This window comes from Ursus arctos, unplaced genomic scaffold (assembly GCF_023065955.2).
Source record: "Ursus arctos isolate Adak ecotype North America unplaced genomic scaffold, UrsArc2.0 scaffold_24, whole genome shotgun sequence".
Classification (NCBI taxonomy): Eukaryota; Metazoa; Chordata; class Mammalia; order Carnivora; family Ursidae; genus Ursus; species Ursus arctos.
Window position 1 is genome coordinate 16,895,088 of NW_026622919.1, and position 12,853 is coordinate 16,907,940.

A 12,853-nucleotide genomic window follows, 5' to 3' on the forward strand; every position below is an offset into this window, starting at 1 on the left:
TTATGGTTACCTGTGACCTGCTTCCCCCACTCCAAGCTTTGTGGAGTTATGATCATACTTGTCTCATTCATTACTCTCTCCATTGCCTTCATTAATGCTTGACACATAACAGCAGTTTGAAAATATTTGTTGAATGACTGCACAGAGTAACACTCAAGATTTGGTACTTAGCCTATTATTCTTTTATCTCTGCCATTTCTCCTTGAGCTCTCATCCCCTCGCGTGCTTTCAGCAGTCATTGCCCTGAGGGTGAGCTCCATACCCTGACTTCAGTCATACGTCTCCAACTATACTCACTTGATATTTCTGCTTGAATATAAAATGCATATTTATGAGGGGTCTGGGTGGCTCAGTCGGTTAAACGTCTGCCTTGGGCTCATGTCATGATCTCAGGGTCCTGGGATCGAGCCCTGCAGGTGGTCTCCCTGGTCAGTGGGGAATCTGCTTCTCTTTCTACCCTCTGCCCCTTCCCCCTGCTTGTGCACTCGCTCTCTCTCTGTCTCTCTCTCTCTCAAATAAATAAATAAAATCTTTAACAAACAAAATAAAATGAAATGCTTATTTATTCTTGCAGTCAATATTTATTGATTACTTTATGATAAGGCATTATATTGATTTGAGGATACGTCGATAATTAAGATAGTACTTGCCTTTAGAGGGCTTATATTCTAGTATAATATAAGGAAGAGTGTAAAGAATCCTTAATACGTACACAATATACAAAATGCTATACCAGAGCAGAGCAGAGACAAGTGATTTATGGCAAGATGGAATTAGAACTTGTGTTGTTTCAACCACTGAATTCACTGGGCAAGTATAAATACTGTTCTGTGCCAGGTCCTCGAGATGACATGAATCAAGTTTTTATCCACCTCACAATCCAATGGGGAGAAAGGGTAAATGGGATTTTTACACAGTATAGGAGAGTGACTGAGGGGTAAAGGGGATGGTGCAAAGGAAAGCAGCAGAGGCTTTCTTTCACGCATACATACAGGAGACAGTTGTTAAGCACCAGTGCCATGTCAGGACATTGAAAACATAATACCGAGGAAGACAATTCCTTCCTTAAAGAACAGATAGTGTGTTGGGAGGAACTTACTATCTGGATTGCCAACCTGAGTCGATTTGTTTTGCCATGTTTTTGTTTTGCATCTTTAAGGGTGGCTTTTGAGGGTAAAAAAGACCATGTATAGCTAATTTAAGGTTTAAACAATGAAAGGGAGCATATTAAAATTTTGTAATTTAAAACCTAGTTTTTCAACACAAAAGAAAACAAACTTTTAAAAAATCCCTTTACATCTCTTATTCTATTTGTAGGTCTAGTGAAGGTTAGCAGTTCCTTAAAAGGGGACTTTTACAACTTAATTAAATTTCTTTAAATATTTTAAACTATATTTACACATTTAAAATGTTTTATTTTCTCTTTGAAGTACTTCAGTTGTTTGTCTAACAAACAAAACATTGAGTTTCAAAATAACTATAATTTGTTTAGTAATAAATTAAAATACAACTAATAATATATATATGGTGAATCTTAGATTACCTTTACCATTTTAAAGTTATCTTTTGCCTTCCAACATAAAAACTTATCAAAATGAATTATTCAACAGTATATTTTAAATTGAACTAGCAAGGCTAATCTATTAATCTTGATATGGTAAATTTTCTTAATTGTTACAAATACTTTTGAGACCAGGCATATATAAGTTGTCTTTAAATTTAATATGAAAAAATATTAATACTGAAGACTTGATTTACCTTATTTCTGTGCCTAATACTTAATTATCTATGGTTAAAAGATAACCACTAAGGAGTATCATGCCACCCCGAGCAAGATGGGTGGAGTGGTGGTTAGCATCTTGGTGCCCTGAGGTTATTTATCAACCAGAAAGACTGGGCTGGGATGCAGAAATTAATTCTTACCGTTGACATCGGTGGGGTGCCCTGAACCCCGGTTATAGTCACTAGGGTAGGAACCCCCACATTTATGAAAAGGCTGGTCCCAAGGCTGTGGGCACTTACATCCAACTTATACATAAATTAAATCTTCTGTCTGGCTTGAAATTGCCACATCCTTGTCAGGATATAACAACTTCCTTTACTGCTTGCTTTAATTTGCATTTCTTTCACTATCTTAAGACAGTGTACTATTATCTTTTTTCTGGTACTAAAGATACATCTATCTGATCCTTTATAACCAACTTTAATTCTTCTGTGAACATTTTGACCATTATGGTCTGATTTGCATGAACAGGATTCTGTTCTCTCAGTGTTGTTCCTGCTTAACAGGGCCGCAATTCTTATCGATAATAAAACGACATTCGGTTTTATTCTACCCATCCCTTGTGGCTTCAGCTAGCTCTTGGGTCACAACACTGAAGTCGCGCTCCTGACATAGGAGGAGAGACCATTGTGATACATTTGATGGGATTTGTCAGTTGATTAATGACCAGCGGTTCCTCAGCATGGGCAGGTGTGACACGTCCAGCTGGTGAGGCTGAAAACAGCATTACCCTTCTTCTTGCTCAGCCAAGATCCAGTTGTGTTGTCTTGAGCAAGTCATTTAACTGCTTTGGGCCTCAATTTCCTCATTTTTAACTTGTAAGAACTCTTAGTTCCAAAATCCTAGTATCTGTTAAATTCTAACATAGTAGAGTCTGAAATATTGGTTTTCTATTGTGCTTTGTTTAGGCATTGCTCAAGAATTAACTAAATTTCATCTTCTTGGAAATTGTCATAATTATGGAGAGCACTGGGATAATAAATGGTTTTACTTTCTTCCAGATCTTTGATGATGCGTACAAATCCCAGCTTAGCTGTGTGGTTGTGGATGACATTGAAAGACTACTTGGTGAGTCATAATTTCTGCCACTGTGCTATCTTTGCCACATTACACTAATGTCTCACAAATTGCAAGAGAAAAATAACGGGTATTTATAAACTATAAGGCAATAGAAATACTTTTCTTTGTCTTACAGGGAGTTATGTTATCTGTTATAGCTGAAGTCAGTGATGATCTTCATGTTAGATATGCCTTACAACCATAACTCCATTATGAACTGCTTTCCCATCAGGGCCCACACCTCACGTTATTTTCTTTCTTGCACAGAGTTCTCTGCCCGTAATAAATGATCAGTAGTTTCCATTGATGGATATATTTGCTATTTAGTACCTCTGGACTGCCTGTACCCCAGAGTTTCCAGCTAGGAACTTTGATAGAACTAAGGGAAAAACGGGCTTATGAATGGAGTGAAATAACACTTGGGAGAAGCTACAAGTTCTCTTGTATCCCAGTCTGTTTTATAAGAACGAGTCCCTGTTATAATGCATTTATTCCAGGTTTATCTAATTTTTGCAAATAAAATATACCTGTTTTATAAGAACTGAGACTGTGTTCCCTTCTTTACTTATCCCATAGAGTAATTGTGCAGACAAAAGTGGGGTAACAGTGTTGAAAACATTCTGAAAGTTACAGGTGCTCTACAATAGTTAAAAAAATTTTTTTTAAATATTGATTAACCATTTCTTATGCTGAAATGCACTGCTGCCAGATACAAAGATGAATAGTAGGACAGTCCCTGCGTGCAACTCGTAAGATGTAATCTCCCAGTACATGCCAGAAAAGTGTTGTTACTTACATTTATTTCATTGCAAAAATTAGATACATCTGGAATAAATGCATTATAATAGTGACTCGGGATGCTGTGATCACTGTATTGAAATTGACCCATGTGGTGACTTCATAAACTTCTGAAAATACCACCCAACACCTGAGTAATCCCTTCTTAAGCTATCCAAAATGGTGTAGTAGTGATTTCGAAGTTAACTGTTCTTACCACATTTTCCTCATGATTTTCAGACTTGCTTTAGGTCCTCTGTTATTTATTTTTATTTCTTAAGGCAATGTTTGTTATAAAGCAAAGACGTACCTATATATAACAAGGTGTATCTGAGGTCTTCTTAATTTGATAGTTTTATCTAGTGACCTGGGGTTTTTGGTCTGCTGTTTTTGATACATTTCAGCCCAGTTTATAGGATTATTTCTTTAAAAGCTTTTAAGCACAAACTCATAGCTCTGTGTAAATTCCTTTATCTAAACACAATTGAGATGTGTGGTCATAGCAACACTACTGTGTCAGGAATGTGTGCCCTCCGAGTATGTTTTCACTTGTATGAATAGTTATTACCTATACTTGTTTGTTCATTTATTCAACAAAGTAAGCTGAGCCCTTACTACTCTGCTAGAATTATTAGGCTCTCCGAAAAAATAAGTAACATGCTGGTGTTGTAACATATATTGGTAAAAATTATTGCAAAGTAGAATGTGCCCTGTGTTCTGGATAATTCGGAAAAGGGAAAGATCACTTTTGACTTCAGAGGGCTGGTGCCTGAAGGTAGTTCTAAGCATAAGGCAAGGGTGCGTGCGTATGCACTATTCAGAGAAAGCTGGATTTATGCTGAATCTTGAAGGATTAGTAGAAGTTTAACAGAAGGTTATAGAAAGTTCTCTGTTCTTCACCAACCAAGGACCATTCTTAGTGACTTTACCATCATCTCAGTTATATTTAATACCTTACTTACATTATTAATTGCTGTTTCCCCCTCTACTCATTTTCTAGTATGTTTTGTTGCCTGTGAGCTTACTGTATTACCATGGTTTGCAGTAATTTCTTGGAAATGGTTGGTAGATACACCTGGCTATTTTCTTCATTAAAAAAAAACAACAAAAAAATAAACTGTCTCTGAATATTAGACAAAGATGTCTACCTGAACTCAAAATGGATATTTAGAAGCTTTTTAAAAAATGTTACAGATGTGAGTTCTTACATAATGTTTTAAGCCTTTCAGTTATTGGAGATACTATTCTTCTAATTATCGTTAGTTGCATGACAGTTACTTAAGACTATGTTTACTCTTGATGCAGAAAAATCTGAACGTTTGGAATATGTGCATATGTGTATCGAATCCCTAAAACACAGCAATGTTTCTGTTCCAGATTATGTCCCTATTGGCCCTCGATTTTCTAATCTGGTATTACAGGCTCTTCTCGTGCTACTCAAAAAGGCACCTCCTCAGGTAAAAATAATATAAGGAACATTTCCACAGAATTTTTCCAGTATATTGCGTATAATGGTGCATATAAGCTGCTAACTAAGCAAGTGATCATTAACGTAAAATTCTGTTGTTGAGGGGCTTTGGAAAAGTCATCTGGTCTGGACTTCTGTTTTAAGGTAAATGATTTTCTTAACAGAGAAGTTTCCTTTCCGAAGACCCCCAAATCCTAGTTTCGATCAGTGTTCTGTTTTTGTTGTTCTGTAAATTTCCCAGGATGTTACATATCCCTGGCCACCTGCATCTCCCATGAGAGATCATGATATTCACGTAGAAGGGATGGAATATACATTCCCATTTGTTTCATTTATCATCGGATAGATTTTCCTAAGAAATTGTATTTGAGGATATTTATTTCCTGTAGGCAGATTTTTCTTTTTAAAAAATGTTTACAGTGAAGCTTGAATTATGTCTCTTGTGTCGTGTGGCACTTTTGAGGAGGGAGTTCATAGCCAGATCCTTGTTCATGTGGTTGCATTTTTACTGATGTGGCTACTGGAGACTGGTGATTTTGATAACACATTTAAAAGTAATCTATGAGGGTTGGCTAAATATGTTAATTACGTAGAGGCTGCCAGAGCATGTTTGGCTATGACACAAGACACCAATTCTCTTGATTGATTTTGTGTGCTGTAACCTTCGAGAAATGCCAAAGACAGATACAAAGAGGTTAAGCATTAACTTGAAAAACATCTTAATGTCTGTATGGGAATCTTGTATTGAAGTTATAGATTTTAACTAGGCTGTATGGAAAATATTTCTTGTTAAGTTGATGAATCTGCTTTTTAATTTAACAGTTAAAATTTGTGTGTGTGTGTGTGTGTGTGTGTGTGTGTGTGTGTGTGTTAGAACTAAAAGTGATGGACTTGTCTTGATTTTCTGGGATTTTTTTGGTTTTTTGTATTTCTAGAATAGTGAAAAGAAACATAAGGTACAACAGCCTTGAAAATTTACTGCATATGTGCACTGTAAGGATTTTGTAATCATTTTTCCATAAACTGTCATTCCCGGTATTTGGGAATTAGCTCGTCCTAAGGCTGAAGTTAGAGAACTGGGTGTATTTTTCCCTTCTCTGATTCCTGCAATAAGTATATAAATAGATAAATCTAAAGTTGCTGGAAGAGTCGCTTGGGTGGCTCAGTCGGTTAAACATCTGACTCTTGATTTTGGCTCAGGTCGTGATCTCAGGGTCCTGGGATCAAGCCCTGCACTGGGCTCTCCACTCAGTGGGGAGTCTGCTTGTCTCCCTCTCCCACTGCTCACACAGGCACACTCTCTCTGTCTCTCTCTCTCAAATAAATAAATAAAATCTTTAAAAATAAAGTTGCTAGAAAAAGTAAATAACCCCAATATCCATATATATCACATACAAAAAGAATCCTTTCCTATGATATAGCATTTTAAAAATTATTAGATTGGGAGACTTTCTCCAGGCATTTAAATTTATATCTTATTCAGGGGCACCTGGGTGGCTCAGTTGGTTAAGTTTCTGTCTTTGGCTCGGGTCATGATCGCAGGGTCCTGGGATCGAGTGCCGCATCTGTTTCCTTGCTCATCAGGGAGCCTGTTTCTCCCTCCACCCACTCCCCCCTGCTCATGCTCTCCCTCTCTGTCTCTCAAATAAATAAATTAAATCTTTTAAAAAAATAAATTTATATCTTATTCAGTCTTTAGCTAAAAAGAATTTATGCTAAAAGTCATTGGGAGAAGGAAGAATTATTTTTCAATGATATTTTTTAAACTGCTTGTCCTTTACCTTGGCAAATACATATATTTAAACAGAATTATTTGTAATCCAAAATAGATACCAATAGAAATAAATAGAGCATATTAAAAACACTTGCAGCATTTTGACTAAAGACTTAAGAATAACTTTCCATTTTGTAAAAATAATTGTAAAATTCTTGAGGAAAGGAACATTACCTAATGTTTTAAATCTTACAATGTCTGGCACCAGTTTATACGGGTGTACTTCATGAACAACTTATTCCACAAAAAATACAGACAACTTCTAAAGAGATTTTTTGAGTGTCCGCTCATTTTGGTGGCCTTAAGTATTTTGTATTGTTGTATTTGGCAAAGTATGATTAAAGTGAAAACATTCAAAAATAAATAAATTTCAAATGGTCAACGAGCACGTGAGAAGATACTCCACATCATTAGCCGTCAGGGAAATGCACATCAAAGCCACATGAGATACCACTTCATACCCACCAGGATGGCTACAACCAAAAAGGCAGATAACAATAAGCGTTGCTGTGCATATGGAGAAATTGCAACCCTTATGCGCTGCTGGTGGGAATATAAAAATTGTGCAGCCTTTGGAAAATAGTCTAGCAGTTCCTCAAAACGTTAGAGATAAAGATACAATATGACCCAACAATTTAGGTATATACCCCAAAGAAATGAAAATATATGTCCACACAGAAGGTTGTAGATATGTTCAAAGCAGCATTATTCATAATAGCCAAAAGCAGGCACAACCCAGGTGTTCACAAAAACTGTGGTATATCCATACAATGGAATATCATTCAGCAATAAAAAGAAGTGAAGTCTGAAACATGCTGCAACATGGATGAACCGTGAAAACATGCTAAGTGAAAGAAGCCAGTCACAAAAGACCACAGATTGATTCCATTTGTATGAAATGTCCAGAACTGGCACATCTGTAGAGGCAGAATCTGGTAGATTCACGGTGGCCTAGGCCTGGAGGGGTGGATAGGGGAGTGAGAGGTGCCTGCTAACGGGTGTGGGTTTCTTCTTGGGGTGTTTCACATGTTCAGAAATGGATCATGGTGATAGTTGCACATTCTGTGAATATACTAAACACCACTGAATTGCACACTTGAAATCAGTGAATTGTGTGTTCTGTGACTTCTGTCTCAATAAAACAGATACTTTAAAGAAGAAAGTGATTGCAAAGCTGCTTAAGTGATGAAAGGAGGGTTAAAGGGAGAGCTGGAAGCAAGGAGTGAGCATCCAGGTACATGGCCCAACTTGGGAGAAGTCCTAGAAACAGGGATTGGATCATTAAAAAGGGATGTGGGATGAATTTCTCTAAGGACCGAAAAGGAAGGATATGGGAATATATAAGAAGTCAAGGATAGATCTGGTTGCCTTAGTGACTGGAAATGGTGGGGATTCTCTTTTAAGGGTTACCAGTCTGTCGTTAATCAGAATTCGGTGACTCTGACCTGGACTGCTGGATGATGGCCTACTGTGTGAGCACGTCAGTGGCCGGGGAAGTAAACGTTTCCAGTATATCTAGTTGGCGTACATTTGACAAAATAAAAATATGCTTTCTCTGTACCACCTTGCTTTTTAAATTAGTATGTATTCTCTCAGGAGAATAAGGGAGAATTTTCAGGCTGATCCAGTGGCGAGAATATTTGTCTTTATAAAGTGAAAGCATTCACTTCACCAAACCATTATCTGTGTCGGTTTTTCAGATGTTTTCAATTAAATATTAAAAGTGTATGAATCTGAGTGTTGTAGAGCCACCTAGGGTGGTAGAAAACTATTATTTTTATCACCGTCAAGAAAACAGAGAAGTTGAAGGCATTTTTCTTTAAAAAGAGGAACTGTACATGTGTACAATATAGTAATCATATCAGCCACAGAATCCTTAATATTGCATTTGTTGTAATTCCAGCTTTCACACAGAAAAATTATGTGTGCATGTGTGCACATGCTCAAATAAAAGAATCCCTTCAGGGGCACTATGTTGTTATGTATCAAGATATTCTCTTTTCTCCTCCTCCCCTCCCCCACCCCCCCCTCCCTCGCTGTAAATTGGCTTATTAAAACTGGCTCACAAGCCTTCTTTTTTTCCCTTTGTGATTGCTTTGGTCTTGGATTTTCAGTGTAGGACTAAAAATTCAAGTCAGATTTCAGTTACTAGGATAATTTTCTTTGAATTTTAAATTTTTCTAAGTAAATGCATAGATTTTTAATGAACCCGGTATTCAGTGGGTTTGCTTTAAATTTAGCTGGAGAGTTAATTTCATGATTGATTTATTAGCCCTTTGAAAGTATAAAAAGTGGTATCTGTAGTTCATGAAGACTGAAAAACATCATCACATTTTGTTTAGCATCTTTTTAAAACCAATTAAAAGCTTTTCTAAAATGGATTGAACAGGAGAAAATAAAACATGTTCCCTAGGTCTTTATTTCAATCAAGTTGCCCTGTGTTGTGCAGGAGAAGAGATCGAGGGGGGGTAGAACACTGAAAAGGGCTGTCCCAGCAGGGAGCCACGCCGGAGAAAAGGGCTGCTCTGAGAACTCCCGGCCGCGGCTCAGAAAGCCCCCGGCTGGCTTCATCTACATGCAGAGTCACACAAGGCATGGGGGCGCTCACCGGCACCACAGAGGTTTCACATGTGCTTCCCTGCTGATTCCTGTGAAAAGCTAACAATTGGCTCGGAGGGTAAAAGACCACTGCAGTTCACCCTCCCCGAGCTGGATGTACAATTTGTCCAGTGTTAGGAAATGTCCGGCTTAGCAGTGAGAGGCTTGAAGACACCCCTCCTTCCAGTGAGATTCCTAAAGCCGGCTCTTTTACTCAGTGACACTGGGGCTCTTTTCAGGTTTTGCAGATTTATGGAAGTTGAGGAGAATGTGCTTTTCAACATCAGGAGGATGAAAGCCTTAGTCTTAATGTCAAGGAAGAAGCAGTAGGAAAGCTGTAAGGCCAGGTAAATCTTCCCGCAACGTGCAGCACCGACAGCTTTACTATTTCCCTCATTGGGCCCTTCTGGCACCTTCTTTTTTTCTTTTTTGGGAGACAAAATAAAGTGCCCGCAAAGGAACTCTTCAGGCTCTAAAATGACATGACTTCCCAGTTTCCTCAACAAGTGCGGGAGTAGTTAGTTAAGCCCATTAACCTGACTGCTTCAGTGCTGGATTCACTTGACACTTTGGGGAATCCCATTGGAAGACTGCATCCGTGGCCACCAGAATGGCCTTGTCATTTATGGAGACCCATTCCTCTTTGAGCTCAGCGTAATAGTATATAGAAAACGGTAGCATCTGTTGAGGTAAGTCAGGTAAATGGCCGCCACCGCTCTCAGCCAGACAGAGGCGCAGCTCCCCACCCCCACCCCAGTGCCACCCAGCCTTCCCCAGGGCTGACGAGAACCGATACCTTAGTCCACCTATAACTCCTTTGCAGCATACCAGTTGGAAAACTCTTTGGAAACTGTAAACTCTTACAAGAGAAGACCACTCTGAATTCATAACAGTATTACTGAAGGAGAATTCAGACCTAGGGGTTGTTAGAGTTTTAGGTAAAGTAAAAGTTGTTGGAAAAAACCAACTTCCTCACTGCTCTGGCACCTAGGAATATTACCTGATAAGAAAGAAGTAGGGTTTAGAGCCAGGACTGGCATCACGTACCAATAAAAAACTGTAGTGAGCTGCAAGTGGGAACTCGGGCAGGTGTATCTGTTTGTCCCATGGATTTTGTTTTAACATCACCAGTCCCTGGACAAGATTGCTCTTCGTGTAATCCTGACACGACGTCTGAGTACAGTCTTACTTCAGAGATGTTGTTAGGAAGTCTTGGTAATATTAAGCAACTCTTCAGCCTTTGGGTTGCTTCAGCGAAATAAGCAGATAATGGAAGAGACTCCAAATCGTGCAGGCCTAAACATGAGTATCTCCCCATCTATCTGTTCAAAATTAACTCTGGCTAATGACTACAATATGACTCAATAAGATGTGTAACCACTTTAGGAAAGAGGTGTAGTCAATCTGCCAGACACATTAGTCGTAATCACTGATGTGATGACTTGTGCATTGGACTGCTTTGTTGAAGAAAAGCTGTATGATGGTTGACAATTTAGTGGCCCAGTTTTTCCATTTATTCAGTCAGTGACATTAGATGGCTACTGTATTTTATAAAATTCTCTATACTTTGCTTAGTATAGTAGGTTGTCTCAAAGTTCTATATAAATCGAATATATATATATATATATAACTTTGAGACATATATATATGTGTGTGTATATATCTGTATATATACACACACATATATATATGTAGGATGATTTCAGATACATAAAAAGTAGTGCAAGAAATTTGGTGAGTCCTTTTATAAAACATTGCTACAGATACCTGCTGAATAAAACCATGTTTTCAGGGGCACCTGGCTGGTTTAGTCGGTGGAGCATGTGAGTCTTAATCTCAGGGTCATGAGTGCAAACCCCACGTTGGGTGGGGAACTTACTTAAAAAATAAATCAAGTACATAAATAAATAAAAACAGACACACATTTTTAAAAAAAACATGTTTTCAAAATAGGGTTTTTGGTTTGGTAGAGTGCATCTATAATAGGTATTAATGAATACAAAAAATTATAAGACATGTATACACCATTTTCAGCTAATTCAAAATTAAATATCTAAAGTTTAGTCATCGGGGAACTGCTAATGGGGCTGAGACACAATACTCTATCCCTGCCAGAATGTCTTCGTTGAGCCCCATTGCCATAAATATATTATTGCAACATGACGTCAGTGTTAGAAGTGTTGATTTTAGTGAATCTTGTTGTGAGGACCCCCTCTGCAGAACTGCTCTTGGAGTCAGAAAACCTGAGTTTGAGTGTTAGTTCAGTCAACTTTGAACTAGTCCCTTACTATCTTTGTGTATTTCTTCATCTGTAAAATGGAGGTAATTCTCCCTGCCTTACCTACCCCATTGAGGGCCAGCGAAGATAATGTACAGTGAAGTCCTCTGTAAACCTGGGGACTACACAGAAGGCTAAACCTGATGCTTTATTGTGAAAAGCGTGGGGTTACTGAAAAGTAGGAACCTGCCATTGTCCACAGAGCATGTCATTTGTAAAGGATTGATGTATAGAGTCTTATCCTAACATCTTCGAAAAGAGAACGGATGTTCTCTTGATTTGAATATTCCCATCGCTTGGGGCCAAGGGTTGACCATCTCAGATTCTGTTTGTTCCTGTTTTGTGGCTGTTTCAAAGTTCTTAGAGGGTCTAATATTTCATTAAGGCTATTGTATGGAACTAGAAATGTATTTCCCAGTTTGTTTATTTTTAAAGAAAAGAGGTGCCAGTCCACAGACTCTTTTTAGCCTGTATGACAGAAAAACTAAAGAAAGCAACTCCTATATGTAGCAGATCATCAGAAAGTGTGTTGGAGTTCCAGCCTGGAGTGCCCAGGCGCAACTTCCTTCATTCTCATTACGGAGGGAAAAATAATAAGTATGCCCCTATCTCCCATGTGCTGGAATTTAGAAGCATCCTAAGTACTCTGGTTTGAGAATTAGAGATCCCTGTTATAAATGAAGAATGAAACAGAGACAGGAATTTCAGGGCTCAACAGGGTAAGGAGTAGAGGGAGGAACAGGGCTTCTGGCCATTGTCAGCTCCCTGAGGACACTACCTGTTATGTTTATCCTCAGCCTCCAAGGACTGGCCCACCTACTTGCTTTTTCCCTGCAGCCACCTGTTGCTTGTGACTAAAGCTCTCCTTTTCTCCTACCTCACAGTGGACCAGAGTAGTGTCTCTCACCTCTCCTGCCTTCTTGTCCCTGAAACAAGTACATAGATCTTTGGAGATTTCTTAGGGCTTTATACTGTGTGGCATAACAACTGTTGGGCAAGAAGAGCCAGTAAGAGAAATCTTACAAAAGGTCCAGAACAATCCGTCAATATTCTGATAGTTATTGGGGTGTAAATGGAACAAGGTCTTGATCTTTTTAAGTCACTGCTTGGTCTACC

At 38.4% G+C, this 12,853-nt stretch overlaps 1 protein-coding gene across 1 annotated transcript in view; it reads left to right on the plus strand.

Moving 5' to 3' along the window:
• The window catches only part of NSF (N-ethylmaleimide sensitive factor, vesicle fusing ATPase), a 147,794-nt gene that overhangs the window by 115,324 nt on the left and 19,617 nt on the right, over positions 1-12,853 (plus strand). The window contains exons 16-17 of the mRNA XM_026512581.4: positions 2,785-2,851; positions 4,997-5,076. Of these exons, the coding sequence (XP_026368366.1) occupies positions 2,785-2,851; positions 4,997-5,076 (147 nt within the window). The remainder of the gene's footprint in view (positions 1-2,784; positions 2,852-4,996; positions 5,077-12,853) is intronic.